At 44.9% G+C, this 19157-nt stretch overlaps 1 protein-coding gene across 6 annotated transcripts in view; it reads left to right on the plus strand.

The window, feature by feature from the left end:
* Positions 1-19157, plus strand: part of cadm1a (cell adhesion molecule 1a) — a 455101-nt gene that overhangs the window by 345732 nt on the left and 90212 nt on the right. For all 6 annotated transcript variants that reach the window (XM_078198993.1, XM_078198989.1, XM_078198991.1 and 3 more), the window contains 2 exons: positions 4863-5000; positions 11444-11629. In XM_078198993.1, coding sequence (XP_078055119.1) covers positions 4863-5000; positions 11444-11629 — 324 coding nt within the window. The remainder of the gene's footprint in view (positions 1-4862; positions 5001-11443; positions 11630-19157) is intronic.

Here is a 19157-nt window from a genome sequence, read left to right on the forward strand (position 1 = left end):
TGTAGCTGTTGGAGCTGGCAGGGGAGGGTCAATGATCGGGCAGGTTGATCTCCCAGGCCAGGATAGAGTAAAGGATGAGGGTTGCTGATGAGGTTCAACCGAAGCATCACCTGATGCAATTTTTCAAAGCCATCTTGGCTTTTTGGCTAAGGGTGAAGCGTTAGACCAAGCCTGGGCTGCGGCGCAATGCCTCATCTTGTCAGCTTGGATCTTGTGGTTTTTCTCTCGTGGGAACCATAAATTGATTCAATTTGATTTTTTTTTTGGATGGAATAAAAAAATTTTTTTAAATACTGTTGGAGCTGGTGAAACCCTAAAGGACATGTCCATCTTTAGCCATTTCAATTCACACTGCATGATATCAAGAAACAGCAGAAGGCATTGAGTACTGCAAAGGCTCTGAGTCCTGATAATATTCTGGCAATCGTATTGGAGACTTGTGCTCCAGAACCAACTGCACCCTTAGCCAAGCTGTTCCAGTCCAGCTACAACGCTGGCATCTACTTGGCTATGTGGAGAATTGCCCGGCTATGTGGAGAATTGCCCAGCTATGTCCTGTCCACAAAAAATCAAGACAAATCCAACCTGGCCAATTACCACCCCTTCAACCTACTCTCAGATATTATCATGGTGTTACAAGGGTCATGCCGAGGCCCAACCATCTCCATCTGCTTTATCAATTAATTTCCCTCCATCATAAATGGGGATGTTTATATGCAGCACCAGTTGTAACTCCTCAGTAGCTGAAGCAGTCCTTGCCCATCTGCAGAAAGACAACATTCAGGCTCACAATAATAAGTGACGAGTAACATGCCCACCACACCGAGTGCTAGGCAACGGCCACCTCCAACAAGAGATAATTCAACCAGCTCCCCCTGACATTCAATAGCATTGCCATCACTGAATCTCCCACCATCAACATCACTCAAAAAGCTCAACTCCATCCAGGACAAAGCTTGATTGTCCTCACTTGATTGGCACCCTATCCACCACCTTCAACACCCACTCATTCCATCACTGATGCACAGTAGCAACAGAGTGTACCAGCTCCAAGATGCATTGCAGTAATTTAACAAAGCTCCTTTGACAGTGCCTTCCAAACCGCAAGCTCTACCACCTAGGAAGACTCCAACAGCAGACACATGGGAACATCACCACCAGCATGTTCGCCTCCAAGCCACACACATCCCGATGTGGAAAATCATAGAATTTCCATGGTGTAGAATGAGACCATCCGGCCCATCGAGTCTGCAATGACCTCCAAAAGAGCATACCACCAAGTCCAACCCTAATCCAGGCCCTCCACTCTGCCCTAATCCCGCGCATTTACCATGGCTAATCTGCCTAACCTGCACATCTTTGGACCGTGGGAGGAAAATAAATAATAAGAGATCAAAAAGGAGGAGATATTGGAGTTCTTGAGAAACATTAAGGTAGACAAGTCCCCAGGGCCTGATGGGATATACCCCAGAATACTGAGAGAGGCAAGGGAGGAAATTGCTGGGGCCTTGAGAAAAATCTTTGTATCCTCACTGGCTACAGGGGAGGTCATAGTAAGAAGTTTAACAACACCAGGTTAAAGTCCAACAGGTTTATTTGGTAGCAAAAGCCACACAAGCTTTCGGAGCTCCAAGCCCCTTCTTCAGGTTAGTTTACTGTGTTTACCCCAGTCCAACGCCAGCATCTCCACATCATGACTACAGGGGAGGTCCCAGAGGATTGGAGAATAGCCAATGTTGTTCCTTTGTTTAAGAAGGGTAGCAAGAATATTCCAGGTAATTACAGGCCGGTGAGCCTTACGTCAGTAGTAGAGAAATTATTGGAGAGGATTCTTCAAGACAGGATTTATTCCCACTTGGAAATAAATGGACATATTAGCGAGAGGCAACATGGTTTTGTGAAGGGGAGGTCGTGTCTCACTAACTTGATCGGGTTTTTCGAGGAAGTGACGAAGGTGATTGATGAGGGTAGTGCAGTGGACTTCAGTAAGGCCTTTGACAAGGTCCCTCATGATGACTGGTGCAGAAGGTGAAGTCGCATGGGATCAGAGGCGAGCTAGTAAGGTGGACACAGAACTGGCTTGGTCATAGAAGACAGAGGGTAGCAGTGGAAGGTTGCGTTTCTGAGTGGAGGGCTGTGACAAGTGGCGTTCCTTGGGTCGGTGCTGGGATCTTTGCTGTTTGTAATATATATAAATGATTTGGAGGACAATGTAAATGGATTGATTAGTAAGTTTGTGGAGGACACAAAGGTTGATGGATTTGCAGAAAGCGATGAGGACCATCAGAGGATACAGCAGGATATAGATTGGTTGGAGGCTTGGGCAGAGAGATGGCAGATGGCGTTTAATCCAGACAAATGTGAGGTAATGCATTTTGGAAGATCTAATACACATAGGAAATATACAGTAAATGGCAGAATCCTTAAGAGTATTGATAGGCAGAGGGATCTGGGTGTACAGGTACACAGGTCACTGAAAGTGGCAATGCAGGTGGAGAAGGTAGTCAAGAAGGCAATACAGCATGCTTGCCTTCATCGGCCGGGGTATTGAGTTTAAAAATTGGCAAGTCATGTTGCAGCTTTATAGAACCTTAGTTAGGCCGCACTTGGAATATAGTGTTCAATTCTGGTCGCCACACTACCAGAAAGATGTGGAAGCTTTGGAGAGGGTACAGAAAAGATTTACCAGGATGTTGCCTGGTATGGAGGGCACTGGCTATGAGGAGAGGTTGGAGGAATTTGGTTTGTTCTTACTGGAGAGACAGAGGTTGAGAGGCGACTGATAGAAGTCTACAAGATTATGAGGGGCATGGACAGCGTGGATAGTCAGAAGCTTTTTCCCAGGGTGGAAGAGTCAATTACTAGGGGGCATAGGTTTAAGGTGCGAGGGGCAAGATTTAAAGGAGATGTATGAGGCAATTCTTTTACACGGAGGGTGGTGGGTGCCTGGAACTCGCTGCGGGGAAGGTAGCGGAAGCAGATATGATAGTGAGTTTTAAGGGGCGTCTGGACAAATACATGAATAGGATGGGAATAGAGGGATATGGTCCCCGGAAGGGTAGGGGGTTTTAGTTCAGTCGGGCAGCATGGTCGGTGCAGGCTTGGAGGGATGAAGGGCCTGTTCCTGTGCTGTAATTTTCTTTGTTCTTTGTTTGTTCTTTGAAACTGAAGCACCCAGAGGAAACCCACGCAGACGTGGGGAGAATGTGCAAACTCCACACAGGCAGTCACACAAGGCCGAAATTGAATCCAGGTCGCTGGTGCTGTGAGACATCAGTGCTTGCCACTGTGCCACCGTGCCGCCATTATCACTTGTCGCTGTGTCAAAATCCTGGAACTCCCTCGCTAACAATACTGAGTGTACCTACGCCTCTCAGGAAGCTGGTGGTGAGATTTCCTGAATTGCTACATTCACTCTGTTGAGGATATTCCCACATTGCTTGTAGGTCATTCCAGGATTTTGGCCCAGCATTATTTAAGGAGTGGCAATTTATGTCCAATGTGGGATATTGCCTGATTGGAGGGGAACCTGAAGACAAAAGTGTTCCCATGTGCCTACTGCACTTATCCCTCGAGATGGGGGCAGTCGCATGTTTGGGAGGCACTTGACATTTAACATAATTAGCAAAGAAACCGCAGAGGTACCCTCTCTCAAGCCATTGATATTTTCCACACCCTGCAGCTGAGGTTTAACGGTAAATCTCTCATGGACTGTGTTTGTAGGGAATGATTCAATTGTACAAACTTTATACATTTATTAGTAAAGAAGTCTGCTATGTTGTGCCTAGGGACTGAGGCAGATAGTGCAATTGAACTGATTGCCAGAGAGCCTCGTGGCGAATCACAACCAGGTCCTAACCTACTACACAGGCTGGTTGTAAATTATTATGAGTCTATCATCTATCTGTCTATACAAATAATAGGAGTCTTCAATCTAGTGCATCCATCAATGTCCCAGTGTCAAACCTGGAAATGTCACACATACAAAGTATAACATTGCTTTGCAACTGGGTTTCTATCTACATTGCACAGTGTTTTTGGGGTGTTGGGTTCCGCAAGTACCTGTATCGGAACAGGAAAATGACAGGGTGGCAATTTATGATACGGTGGCACAGTGGTTTGCACTGCTGCCTCACAGCAGGGAACCCGTGTTCAATTCCAGCCTCGGGTGACTGTGTGGAGTTTTGCGCATTCTCCCCGTGTCTGCGTGGGCTTCCACCGGGTGCTCCGGTTTCCTCCCACACTCCAAAGATGTGCAGGTTAGGTAGATTGGCCATGCTAAATTGCCCCTTGGTGTCAAGAGGACTAGCAGGGTAAAGACGTGGGATAGGGCCTGGATGGATTGTTGTCTGTGCTGGCTCAATGGGCCAAATGGCCTCCTTCTGCACTGTCGGGATTCTATGATTCTATGTTCAACTGGGGGCCCCTACTGTGAGATCCATGAATTCAGTGCCAGAGAATTTTATGCCTGCATGATTGTTATGCATGGCTCCCCAATCACTAAGTCTTCATGTGCAGAGAGGACAACAGTAAAGAGGGTCAGAACTAAACTTATTTGTGACTGTGCTCTGAACTTAGTTTATACCTTGTGCTATGCCAAAGTGCTTGCTTGAATGCGGTCAAGTCAAATCACCAATCTAGTGCCCAAATAATCCTGCCACATTGATATGTGCCCAAAACAGCTTTGCGTCGATGCAGGAATCAGCATGGCAGTGGAATTCTTAATGTGAAACTGTAAATTAGCAAAGTGCTGAACTTCATTTTCTCTTCTGCCAAATGCCAGGGGCTAACTATGCAATGTTTTCCATGAGTCCCAATGTTTGCTTTTGTGCCTATTCTGAAACCCATCTTTTCAACATCAGTCCCACCAGAAACTCCCACCATCGATGCAAACAAGGACATCGTGAGTGATGGGGAGGATGTCGAGTTCACGTGCAGTACTACGGGTAGCAAGCCAGCTGCTGAGATCAAGTGGTTGAAAGGCGATCAGGAGATACAAGGTTTGGACACTTTCTGCGCTGGCGTCATAGTGATCTGTGTAAATATGTCACATATGTCACACTTGGAATACTGTGTGCAATTCTGGTCACCCTATGAAAGAAAGGATATTATTAAACTAGATGGAATGCAGAAAAGATTTACTACGATGCTACCGGGACTTGATGGATTGAGTTATAAGAAGAGGCTGGAAAGACTGGGAGTTTTTTCTCTGGAGCATAGAAGGCTGAGGGGTGATCTTATAGAGGTCTATAAAATAATGAGGGGCACAGATCATCTAGATAGTCAATATCTTTTCCCAAAGGTAGGGGACTCTAAAACTAGAAAGCATAGGTTTAAGGTGAGAGGGGAGAGATACAAAAGTGTCCAGAGGGGCAATTTTTTCACACAAAGGGTGGTGAGTGTCTGGAACAAGCTGCCAGAGGTAGTAGTAGATGCGGCTACAATTTTGTCTTTTAAGAAACACTTCGATAGTTACATGGGTAAGATGGGTATAGAGGGATATGAGCCAAATGCAGGCAATTAGGATTAGTTTAGGGGTTTAAAAAAAAGGGTGGCATGGACAAGTTGGGCCGAAGGGCCTGTTTCCATGTGGTAAACATCTATGACTTTTTGTGTTCCAACTCTCAATACCAACTGGCAGGTGCAGCATTTAGCTAATTACATATTCCAAGTTCTTTGCCTCTCCTTGCACTAATTCATTTTTGTTGACCTCTCAGGATATCTTTGTAAATGGAAGGCAGGCAGTTTGGCTTCTTCCTTGGTCCTCTAGCTGGCTTCTGGGAATTATTTGAGGTTCATATTTCTTTCCTCCATTTACAGAACTGTACGTTGCTGAAAGTGGATATTATGATTCGATTTATTATTGTCACGTGGATTTGGATACAGTTAAATATTCATTTGCAACATGAACAATCCCCTAAGCACTGGAGATTAAAAAAGCAGTGCATCTTTCCCACTCTGTACCAAATTCCTATTCTCACCAAGTTCCCAACTTTCCCACTTGGTTAATGATGCATCCTGATTGTGACTACCTGTGCAACCTGAACTTCATTCGCATTCTCCTCACTTAGCTAAAAAGAAATGCAAGTCGATGTCTCAAAGTTACCTGCTAACTCCTTCAGCCAAAAGACTGTTTCTTGTGCGCTATACAGACAAAGCATACCATTCATAGACTACATAGAGAAGGAAAGGAGAGGCTGCAGAGTATAGTGTTACAGTCATAGTTAAGGTTGTAGAGAAAGATCAATTCAATATATGATACGTCCATTCAAAAGTCTGATGGCAGCAGGGAAGAAGCTGTTCTTGAATCGGTGACCTCAGATTTTGTATCTTTTTCCTGGAGGACGGTGGAAGAGAGTATGTCCAGGACAGGCGGGGTCCTTGATTATGCTGCCTGCTTCTTTGAGGCAGCAGGGAATGTAGACGGAGTCAATGGATGGGAAGCTGGTCTGCGTGATGGACTGGGCTACGTTGGCTACGATATTGCGATGCATTGAAAGAAATTTGTATTACTGTATCAAGTGATAAGTAGTTGATTACTCCAGCTATGTCGAAAAATGGTGGATTCAAGCACCACTCCAGTGACTTGAACACATAATCTAGACTGACACTTTAGTTAGTGCAGTTCTCATTCTCCTCTGATTAAACACACCAAACAGAAAATATTCCATCTCCTGGGTTACGTTTACCATCTTTAATTATCCTTTTAAAAGCTGCTGTGCATTTTTGAGTAGAATTTTTGACTTGATATCATTGATGAGGTATCTGAGTTCAATTTTTAAACTAGCTTTTCATGCTGACTTATTTTTGCATCCCAATGGATTTTCTAGCCCAGGTTTTGTCTTTTGGCTGAAAGAGTTAGCAGGTAACTTTGAGACGTCGACCGGCATTTCTTTTCAGCTCAGTGAGGAGAGCGCGAATGAAGTTCAGGTTGCACAGGTAGTCACAATCAGGATGCATCATTAACCAAGTGGGAAAGTTGGGAACTTGGTGAGAATAGGAATTTGGTACAGAGTGGGAAAGATGCACTGCTTTTTTAATCTCCAGTGCTTAGGGCATTATTCATGTTGCAAATGAGTATTTAACTTTGTCTAATTTAAGTTGCGGATAGATTAAGTAATTTGTGAAAAACTATTGGCTAAATTTAACTAAATAAATGAAACAAGGTTAGCTCGGGATGACAGTGCAGGTGATGCGGGGCAACTGCAGCACGTGAGTTTGTGAAGAGCAATGCAATCCTTCACAACCTCCGTGTCTGCATCTCCAGGAAGTCCAGCTAGGGCTTGCTGAGCTGGAGGCTTGAGATCCAGCCATTATGGGGTACGAGCATCAGAACTTGGAATTAGGATCAGGAGTCGGCCATTTGTCCCCTCAAGTCAGCTCCTCCTTTCAGTAAGATTGTGGCTGATCTGATTGTGATCTTAAGTTCATATTCCTACCTCGCCCAGATAACCTTTGACTCCCTTGTTAGTTGAGACTCTATCTACTTGTGCCGTTACAGAATTCAATGTCCCAGCCTCCAATACTCTCTGGGAAAGAGAGTTCCGAAGAGTCCAAAGAGAAAAAAATCTTCCTCTCATCTCCACCTTAAATGAGAGACCCTTTATTTTCAAACGGTGTTCCCAGTTCTAGTCTTTCCGACAAGGGGAATCATCCTTTCAGCATTTACCCTGTCAATTGCCCTCTGGGTCTTATCATAGAATCCCTACAATACAGAAGGAGGTCATTTGGCCCATCGAGGCTGTACCAACAACAATCCCACCCAGGCCTCATCCCCGTAACCCCATGTATTTACCCTGCTAGTCCCCCTGACACTAAGGGGCAATTCTTCATGGCCAATCAACCTAACCCACACATCTTTGGGGTGTGGGAGGAAACCGGAGCACCTGAAGGAAACCCACACAGACACGGGGAGGATGTACAAACTCTGTACAGACAGTGACCCAAGGTGAGAATTGAACTCGGGTCTCTGGTGCTGTGAGGCAGCAGTGCTAACCACTGTGTCGCCGTGCTGCCTTCTGTGCTTCAGTAAGATCAGCTCTTATTCTTCTAAACTCCAATGGATACAGGCCCAATTTATCCACCTTTTCCTCTTAAGATAGATCCCCTGCACACATCCCAGGGATCACTCAAATGAACCTCTCTGTACTTCTCCTAATGCATTTATATCCATTCTTAAATGAGCAGGCCAAAGTTATTTTGGCATCGGGGACGATGAGGGTTGCTTGGATATTTTGTTCAGGTGGCAGTCAAAGCCTTTATGGTAGAAAGTAGTACAGATGTGACCAGTGGTCATAGATAGGACGATGTGACTCCAAGTCAGCGGACATTGGGGTGGCGGAACTTCAGCCTTTGCCCTTCTCCAACCATGAGATTCTTGCTGCCTGTGTGGGCAAGGGAAAAGTCTACAGGGTGGATGAACAAACTGATCGTGGCACCGTAATACCAGAGGCCACTGAAGTAGAGGGAGTGAAAAGGAATGTAGTAATGATAGGCAGCAGTATAGTCAGAGGAATCGATATTGTTCACCGCAGCTGCAACTGGGAGTACTGGAGGTTGTGTTGTCTGCCTTGTGCCAGAGTTAAGGACACCTCCTCGCGGCCAGAGAAGAGCTAGGAGAGGGAGGGAGAGGCTCCGTTGTGATGGCCCACAAAGGAACCAAGAACATGGATGGAATGAGGTTCCACTGAGGGAGTTTGAGGAGCTCTGGTCCAAATTAATAAGCAGAACCTCAAAGGTAACAACCTCTGAATTACTACCCAAACCATGTTCAAAGTGACGTAGGATTAAACAAATCGGAAGATTGAATACGTGATTCAAAGAATGGTGTGGGAGACAGGGTTTCAATTCATAGGGTACTGGGGAAAGGGAGAGCTGTTTCATTGTGACAGTCTCCACTTTGACTCGGCTGGGACCAGTACACTATTGAATCGATCAGGGTTGTAGATATGGCTTTAAACTTAAAAAAAAAAGGCAGAGTGAGGACTGTGGGGAGAGGGAGGTTTCGGGTGAGGAGAAATTTATATTCAATATTTATATGTTAAGGCTGGAGAGGTTAGGTTTGTATCCACTAGAGTTTGGAAGAGTAAGGCAACTCGATCAAAACTGTTAAGATCCTGAGGGATACTGACAAGGTGGATGTGGAGAGGATGGGCTAATTTTACCGTCCCGCCCGTTGCAAGAATTGGAGCGAGTGAGGGGCGGACCATGTCCTGTTGACCTCATGTGGGATTTTCCAGTTTCGGGGCAGGCGAGGCTGGAAAATCCCACCTGATGTTTCCTCTTGTCAGACAATCTAGAACTAGGGGTCAGTTTTAAAAAATAAGGATCACTCATTTAAGGCAGAAATGGGAAATACTTTGAGTATCATGAGTCTCTGGAACTCTCTTCCTCAATTGTCGGATATCTTTGTCAATATCTTTGGATATTTTTAAAGCAGAGCGAGATAGATTAGCAAGGGGGTGAAAGGTTATCAGGATTAGGCAAGGATGTGGGGTTGGGGTTTCACTCTAGATTCTTGATCAATAAGGGAGTGAAAGGGTATCGAGGGGAGGCAGAAGTGTGGGGTTGAAGTTGCAATCAAGTCAGGCATGAACTTTTAAAATGGCGGCGGATCAGGCTCAAGGGGCCAAGTGACCTACTCCTCCTCATTCGTATGTTCCTTTGGACCAACGCCATTGCACCATTGCCCCCTTGTTCAGGTTGAATATCCGCCATTCAGTAAGATCATAGTGAGTTGGCTTGCAGCACCTTGTAGCCTATCTTGTGCTTTATGTGCTTACTTACACATGATGTGCTTGCACTGTTTTCTCCAAGGCCATCAGTTGTTTTGTATCAATGAATTAGCAACACTGAGCTTGGGAATTTGCCATGTCAAGTGTCGTATAAGGAATTGTAGGCTTGTACCCCTGTCGTAACAGAACCCTTGGTGTGGTGACATTTTACACTTCCTTTAATGTAAGCTTTTAGCCAAAGTCTCTCTGCTGAACGCATTGGCATTCTCTTCTGATTAAGCCGTGCAAACTAACTAACAGCTGGAGCTCTTTACAATTAACACAAGGCAATATAATATCTCCTTTTAGAGTCTTCATTAATCAGCAAAGTTCAAACTGCTGCATTTTTACTAATAGGTGAAGAGCTGCTCCAATAACAGCAGAGTGCCACTTGCTGCTACGAGGCAACCATATGCTCTAACAGCACTACCGAAGGGCCTCGTGGGCATGAGACATTGTACGATCCCAGCTACTTAACTGCATTCGAATATACATTCTATCATGGTAATCAACACAAGGGACTAATTTAAAGAGGTCTTAATGTGATGCGGCATGAGCTGGCTTCTGATGTTTCTTAAGCAGTTCAATTTTGGTGGCTTGCAATTTTATGACCAACATTTTCACACTTCTGAGACTGGAAGTTGGAAACACAAAATTAATTACCTTGATCAAAATACAACTGACTCAGGGTTGCCATTGACATCCACATTTTGATTTGATTTATTTATGTCACATATATTAGGATACAGTGAAAAGTATTGTATCTTGCGCGCTATACAGACAAAGCATACCATTCGTAGAGAAGGAAAGAAGAGGGTGCAGAATGTAGTGTTACAGTCATAGCTAGGGTGTAGAGAAAGATCAACTTAATGTGAGGTAGGCCCATTCAAAAGTCGGATGGCAGCAGGGTAGAAGCTGTTCTTGAGTTGGTTGGTACGTGTCCTCAGATTTTTGTATCTTTTCCTCGATGGAAGAAGCTGGAAGAGAGAATGTCTGGGGTGGATGGGGGTCCTTAATTATGCTGGCTGCTTTTCCGAGGCAGCAGGAAGTGTAGACAATGTCAATGTGTGAGAGGCTGGTTTGAGTGATGGACTGGGCTTTGTTCACAACCCTTTGTAGTTTCTTGCGGTCTTGGGCAGAGCAGGAGCCATACCAGGTTGTGATACAACCAGAAAGAATGCTTTCTATGGTGCATCTGTAAAAGTTGGTGAGAGTCGTAGCGGACATGCCAAATTTCTTCACGTCCGGTTCATCCATATATAAATACTCAGTTACTGACTGGGAATGTTGTAATGCCTCATTGGCATCTGCAACTGCAAAAGAGGTCTGAGGGCACAATCTTACCAGCCCTTCACGCCATGGTCCCGCTGTCAAGAGAATTTGGCGTCCGGCCAAATCTCCGTTCACTGCAACGGGATGGGAAAATCCCACTGGAAAGAACAGCTGTAACATTCCAGCCCGGGTGTTTTTATGCTTTATGCAGAGATAACACCTCCTGACAATGTTTGCTGTGCGTTTGATGACATTGACCTTTCATGAGCTTGAACGTGTCCACTCTGGCTCGATAGGAAACATTCAATCTGAAGATGTGTGTTGCTGAGTAGCAGCAGTTGCTTGGTTGCAAATATTTTCATAAATAATATTTATAAATGTACCCCTTTATTCTCAAGAAAGCACAGGTAAAGTGGAGGAGGACCCAAGGGAAGAGAAATTGTTCAATGTCACGAGTAAGCTGGTTCTGAAAGTGAGTTACCGAGATGATGGATTACCTGTAACCTGTCAAGTGGAGCATCCAGCAGTGAAGGAACTTCAGACAATGAAGGATTTGCAAGCACAAAGATATCTAGATGTACAATGTAAGTAAAAAGTCACCACGTCTGCCATTTAGTATGTGAGCAGCAATATTTCTGAACATTTTTTTCCCTTGCCCAAATAATCTTGTATGTAAGATTCAGTTAAATTGAAGCAGTCTTTGTGGTGTGTTGGTCAATCTGTTATATATTTTATCATGTGGCTATCTCACTCGAATGTGTAGACTTCTTAAATGATAATAGGAATTTATTACCATACCATGGGATGGAAAGACTTGATTGATTTCAATGTTATTGCGGGATTATCAAGGATCAAGGCTTACGGGGGAAAAAGCGGGAGAATGGGATTGAGAAACTTATCAGCCATGGTTGAATGGCACAGCAGACTCGATGTGCTGAATGGCCTATTTCTGCTCTGATATCTTATGGTCTTATGGCCCCAGATAGTTCAACAATTTCTGAGGTTTAAACACTTTCATCTTTTGCTGTTGCCCTTATTTGTCATTCATCACCTGAATCTGTTGGCACTTTTGACAGTGGCGAATAGTTTGATGATTTTTAGCTCGCCACTTAACAATGTGAGCACTGGGTTCAGTCAAACTCCTCTTTGAGCACATCACAGCTGATCCTGGTGTTGTCCTTTCCCCATGTTAACATGGACTCCTTGTCCAGGAAGGGTGAGTGGGTAAATAGGAGTGAGAATGGTGACAGATTTCTCTTCCCTGCCGCCCTCCAAATTCCAGGAATCGTTGAAGTTCACTCCAAAAATAGATATTAATATCATATCAAAAATAAAATTAGCGTCTTGTTTTCAACAGTCTTTATTGCTTGGTCAACTATGTAACAAAGGCATATCTCTTCCCTCACTCCCCATACGCAAGTACACATGATAATTTTGGTCAATATTGATGCGTTGCAATGTCATGACAGCACAGGAAGAGACCATTTGGCCCATTGGGTCCATGATGGCTCTCTGAAGAGTGAGCCAGCCAGTCCCCAATCACCTGCTCTATCCCCATAGCAGTATAAGTTTATTTGCTTCAAATGCCCATCCAATTTCCTTTGGAAGTCTTTGATCCTCTCGTAGGGGTTCATTTTAATTTGTTTAAATTTGCTGGGTGGGAATCTCAGGGGCCAGAATGGAACACTGGCTTTTCACGACACCCAGTAGAATTGTCTCCATCGCCCTTAAAGGAAAATAAAGTCCAGCAAAGTGCGAAACCAACATTGCGTTTGATCCTGTGGGCGGAAATTTCCCTTATTGAGGCAGAGCAGGCGGGGAAAGCGATGCTAAACCCCAAAGGCGACTTCTTCTGTCATATTGTTAGCAACGTAGAGGAAAAAAGCCAAAGCGCTGTTTCCACAAGCCTGCCCCACCAGCAACATGGTTCTTCAAAGACTGGGGAGCATTATTTGGGGCGGCATGGGGGCACAGTGGTTAGCACTGCTGCCTCACTGCTCCAGGAACCTGGGTTCGATTCCCAGCTTGTGTCTGTGTGGAGTTTGCATGTTCTCCCCGTGTCTGTGTGGGTTTCCTTCGGGTGCTCCGGTTTTCTCCCACAGTCCAAAGATGTGCAGGTTAGGTGCATCGGCCATGCTAAATTGCCCCTTAGTGTCCCGGGATGTGTAGGTTAGAGGGATGAGCGGGTAAATATGTGCGCTTACAGGGATAGGGCCTGGGCGGGATTATTGTCGCTGCAGACTGGATGGGCTGAATGGCCGCCTTCTACACTGTAGGGTTTCTATGATTATTAAAGGTTATCCCGGTAAAGTAAAAATAGAACACAACACCGCCAGGGCATCCCCATCCGAGCCATGCACTCATCTGAGGACCTCCAGCGGGTGTGTCTGCCAAGTGCTGGTGGGAACCCAGTCATAGTTCATGTCAGTGGTCTGATAATGTAATTCAAATTTATTATCATGGGGTTCCCATGTTCAACATCCAGAATCCTGGTGAGGTGGGGCGGGTGCTGAGGGGAGGTATGGGGCACACTTTTACGTCAACGGAAAACGCGAATTTGGATGTCTCTCAGGATTTCCCACTCTCGCCGCCACTCAGGCCCTGCCTGAACGGGAGCGCTAAATCCCCAGCCTCTGAATTTCCCAGTGTGCAGATCAGATTACAATTACCCATCGCAATCTTTCATTTCAAACGAGAAAACTTCGTTTCACTCCAGAGTGTGCATGAGAACCATCCTTGGTTAGAAATCCGAGAGATGAGCAGATGATTCTTAGAAGAGATTAAAAAGGTATATTCTTTTAAAAATGGATTTTTAGTCGGGGGAAATGGGCCTGTGGACTGGAGCAGTGATGTGCCTTGTGGGTAAACGCACCCTTGGCAGACTTGTGCCTTTTCAGTTGATTTTATGGTGCATTAGCTGTTTTTAGTTGTCACATTTCCCAGTTGGGTGCTCATTTGCAAGCTCATTAGCAAAGCTTTGTATAAGCACTTCTACAGAGAGTGGAAAGCATAGACCTTCCCTTGTTTTCTGGTCTCATTAAGTGACTGAGTACCGTACTTTAACTGAGTACTGTACTTGGGTTATACAATGAGGCATTTTCAAGATTGCGTACAGTTGTCTGGTTATACACAATAGTTATACTTTTTTAAAAAGCAGCATTCTGAATGTCCAGTGTCTCTTTATTGTAAAAATTAATGCATAATTAACACACTTATCCTTGCAGCAATGAATCAGAAAATACTTATGTCGTTCCCCCAGTGTTCGTTAATAGTGTATATTGGTTTTCTTGTAAGGTCAGGTCTATTTTCATAGAATCCCTACGGTGCAGGAGAGGCCATTCAGCCCATCGAATCAGCACCGACTCTCTGCCAGAGTATCTTATCCAGCCCTCCTCCCCTGCCCTGTCCCTGTAACCCATTTAGCATGGCGATCCACCGAACGTGCACATCTTTTACTGGAGAAAATTAGAAGTTGCTTGCAATTAAAGTAGATCTAACAGTTTCCTGGTGACTAAATAGACAACCTGGACCTATAGAGACCAAGATACTGGGGTGGTCTTTAATAATGCTCCCCTGTAGAGACCAGAGATGTTTGATCCTCGGTTTGTGCAGATCATACCTGAGGAAGCTTTATTTTTAATCATTCGCAGCACACGGTTGTTGCTGATGAAATTAGCATTTATTTCCCACCCTGACGTGTCTGCACCGACCACAATCTCACCCAGACCCTATCCTCATAACCCCATGCATTTACCCTAGCCAGTACCCCTGACACTTGGGGGCAATTTAGCATGGCCAATCCACCTAACCCGCACATCTTTGGCTTTCTCAGAGGACAGTTCAGGGAGAGGTGATGGCCCAGTGGTATTGTCACTAGATTATTAATCCAGAAACTCTGCTAATGTTCTGGGGACCCGGGTTCGAATCCCACCACGGCAGATGGTGGAATTTGAATTTTTTACAAAGTCTGGAATTAAGAATCTACTGATGACCATGAAACCATTGTTGATTGTCAGAAAAATCCATCTGCTTCACTGATGTCCTTTAGGGAAGGAAATCTGGCGTTATTATCTACATGTGACTCCAGAGCCACAGCAATATGGTTGACTCTCAACTGCCCTCTGAAATGGCCTACCAAGCCACTCAATAAGGGCAACTAGGGATGGGCATTTGCAATAAATTTGCACCCATGTCCCACGAATAAATAAAGAAAAGTTAAGAGTTATCATATTGGAGCCATCTGGAGTCACATGTAGGTCAGACCAGGTAAGGGTGGCAGATTTCCTTCCCAAAAGGACATTACTGAACCAGATGGGGTTTTCACAATTATCTGGCAGTTTCATGGTCACCATTACTGAAAATATGTTGGCTTTCCCGATTTATCCCAGCAGTAGGCAGTGTATAAATTAAATTCAATATCTTTTCATCCTTGGGAAGGTGAAGAAATGGCTTTTCATAATTTGAACTACGATGCAGTAAACAGTGCTGAAACATGCACATATGAACACAAGAAATAGGAGCAGGAGTAGACCACCCAGGCTGCCATTCAACACAACCAGGACTGATCTTTAGTTTGAACTCCACTTTCCTGCCTGCTTGCCAAATGCCTTGATTCCCTGAGACACCAAAATCTGTCTACTGCAGCCTTAAATGTGTTCTGTGATGGTACCTCCTTAGATAGAGAATTCCTAAGAAGTAATTTCTCCTCATCTTAAATTCTTGAGACTTTGCCCTCCATAATTACCCAACCAGTGGAAACAATCTCTGTGTCCACCCTATCAAGTCCCTTCAGAATCTTGTTTCAATGAGATCACCTCACATTCTTCCAAGCTCAACAGAATAAAAGCCCAAATTACTCAGCCTCTCATCATAGGATAACGCTCTCATCCCAGGGACCAATTTAGTGAACCTTTGCTGTACCGCCTCCAATGCAAGTATATCCTTCCTTAAACGTGGAGACCAAAGCTGGGTACATGATGTGGTCTCACTAAACCCTGTATAATTGTAGCAGGAATTCTTTATTCCGTGTACTCTAATCCCCTGGCAATAAAGGCCAACATGCAATTTTTTAAAAGTTTATTTATTTATTAGTCACAAGTAGGCTTACATTCATACTGCAATGAAGTTACTGTGAAAATCCCCTAGTCGCCACACTCCGGCACCTGTTCGGGTACACTGAGGGAGAATTTAGCATGGCCAATCCACCTAACCAGAGCATCTTTGGACTGTGGGAGGAAACCGGAGCACCCGGGGGAAACCCACGCAGACCCGGGGAGAACGTGCAAACTTCACACAGACAGTGACCCAAGCTGGGAATTGAACCTGGATCCCTGGCGCTGTGAGGCAGCAGTACTAACCGTGCCACCCCTTTGCCACCTCAATTGCATCTTGCACTTGCGTGCTAACTTTCTACGAACCTTGTGCAAGCACAACCAAGTTCTTTATAACATCACCATTTGCAAATTTTTTTTTAAATTGTGCTTTTCTAATCTTTTGACCCAAGTGAATAAGTTCACACTTCCCCACATCAGTGTCCATCACCCATCTTGTTGCCTACTCACTTAACCTGTATATGTATCCCTTTGCAGCCTGTGTCCTCCCCACACAGCCTACCTTTTCAAGGAGTGTTGCAAATTTCGATACAACACACTCTGCCTCTTCATCTAAGTCATTAACATAGATTGTAAATAGCTGAGGCTCCAGCAATGATCATAGAATAAAATCATAGAATCATTACGGTGCTGAAGGAGGCCATTCGGCCCATTGAGCCTGCACTGACAACAATCCCACCCAGGCCCTATTCCCATAACCCCATGTATTTATCCTGCTAAGCCCCCTGACACTAAGAGAAAATTTAGCATGGCCAATCCACCTAACTCTCACATCTTTGGACTGTTGGAGGAAACCGGAGCACCTGGAGGAAACCCACGCAGACACGGGGAGAATGTGCAAATTCCACACAGACAGTGACCCAAGGCCGGAATCGGACCCGGGTCCCTGGTGCTGTGGGGCAGCAGTGCTAGCACTGTGTCACCGTGCCGTCCTTGTTGATCTCCGCTATTCACTGCCTGGCAATTAGAAAATGCTTTGTTTATGCCCACTCTGCGTTCCTATCCATTAATCAATTGTCTATCCTGAAAATGGATCTAGGGTTTTCTGCCCTCACTCTCTACACGCCCCCCACCACCCCGCCCCCCCCCCCCCCCCCCCCCACTTCGCCCATTGAACAGCCTGCTACTATTTATGTCAAAACTGATGCATAGCAGGAAAAAAAAAACATTAATTCTTGGTTTACCAATGAAAGGATGAGTGAATTATTTTGGAGTAGTGGTACTTCCCAAAGCTGTCTTATAACTTCATTGTCAACTCTTCCAGTGACCTCATTACAGCATTGTTAACCAGCTCCTACAGGATAAAGGCAATCTGGCAAATGAAGTTAAATATTTGCACCATTAAAAGAAAAGTTATTCCTTGTCTCAATTTTTGACAACCTATTTGCTTATATCAAAGCGAAATGGAGCATAAAATATTCACCCAGTTCTGCTTGAGTGCTTCCTCAACACTTGCGTGTCATGTTAAAATGCCCGTGTACGCTCTGAACTGCAGAGTATAAAATAAAACGGTGAAGTGGTAAAATTAATCACTTCCAGTCCAAGCTCCAGGCCGGCCAAGTTCCCTTTCATTTTAGCAGGAAGCATGGATTGAAAACTAAATCGCAATTATTACTGCGAGTCAGGGAAACCATTTGTAGGAGGGATTATAATCTTTCCATCATTAATTTCTTTATTAATGTCACAAGTAGGCTGGCATTAACACTGCAATGAAGTTACTGTGAAAATCTCCTAGTCGCCACACTCTTGCACCTGTTCGGGTACAGCGAGGGAGAATTTAGCATGGCTGATGCACCTAACCAGCACGTCTTTTGGACTGTGGGAGGAAACCGGAGCACCCGGAGGAAACCCACCCGGAGGGGAGAAAGTGCAAACTCTGCACAGACAGTGACCCAAACTGGGAATCGAACCTGGGACCCTGGAGCTGTGAGGCAGCATAAATCACTTTATTGCTGGTTATGAACATCTGTAGGCCACCCGTGAGGTTGCAGTGGAGATGACAGTGTATTTCCTATTCCATATTGGCCACTGGTACAAATATCTTCAGGGCAGTCCTGGTTTGTAGCTGGACTGGATTCCTCTCCTGTTTATAAAGTTTTCAAACCCTCGGCACCATTAAAGCACAGTCAGGTAGCACCTTGAACATAGCAAAAGATCCTAAAGTGCTTCATAAAAGTAGTGAAGAGTTAGTCGAGCTGATCAGACCAAAGAACCCAAAGGCTGAAGTCAATATAGATATACTTGGTCAATCACAGGTGGACAGAGAGTTATTCATCATAGAGTCCCTACCGTGCAGAAGGAGCCTGCACTGACAACAATCCCATCCAGGCCCTATCCCCATAACCCCACACATTTACCATGCTAGTCCCCCCGACACTAAGAGAAAATTTAGCATGGCCAATCAACCTGACTCGCACATCTTTGGACTGTGGGAAGAAACCTGAGCACCCAGAGGAAACCCATGCAGACATGGGGAGAATGTGCAAACTTCACACAGGCAGTGACCCAAGCCGGGAATCGAACCCAGGTCCTTGGTGCTGTGAGACAGCAGTGCTAACCACTGTGCCACCACATTGTGTTATAGGGCTCGAAGACTTGTCTGTAACCTTCTAATTTTTTCTTTATTTTCAGCATGGAAACAGGCCCTTTGGCCCAACTTGTCCATGCTACCCTTTTTTTTAAAACCCTAAAGCTAGTCCCAATTGCCCGCATTTGTCCCATATCCCTCTATACCCATCTTACCCATGTAACTCTCTAAACGTTTTTTAAAAGACAAAATTGTACCCGCCTCTTCTACTACTTCTGGCAGTTTGTTCCAGACACTCACCACCCTCTGTATGAAACAATTGCCCCTCTGGACCCTTTTATATCTCTCCCCTCTCATCTTAAACCTATGCTTTCTAGTTTTAGACCCCCCTACCTTTGGGAAAAGATGTTGACTATCTCGCTGATCTGTGTCGCTCATTATTTTATAGACCTCTATAAGATCACCCCTAAGCCT

Source organism: Mustelus asterias, chromosome 27 (genome assembly GCF_964213995.1).
Source record: "Mustelus asterias chromosome 27, sMusAst1.hap1.1, whole genome shotgun sequence".
NCBI lineage: Eukaryota > Metazoa > Chordata > Chondrichthyes > Carcharhiniformes > Triakidae > Mustelus > Mustelus asterias.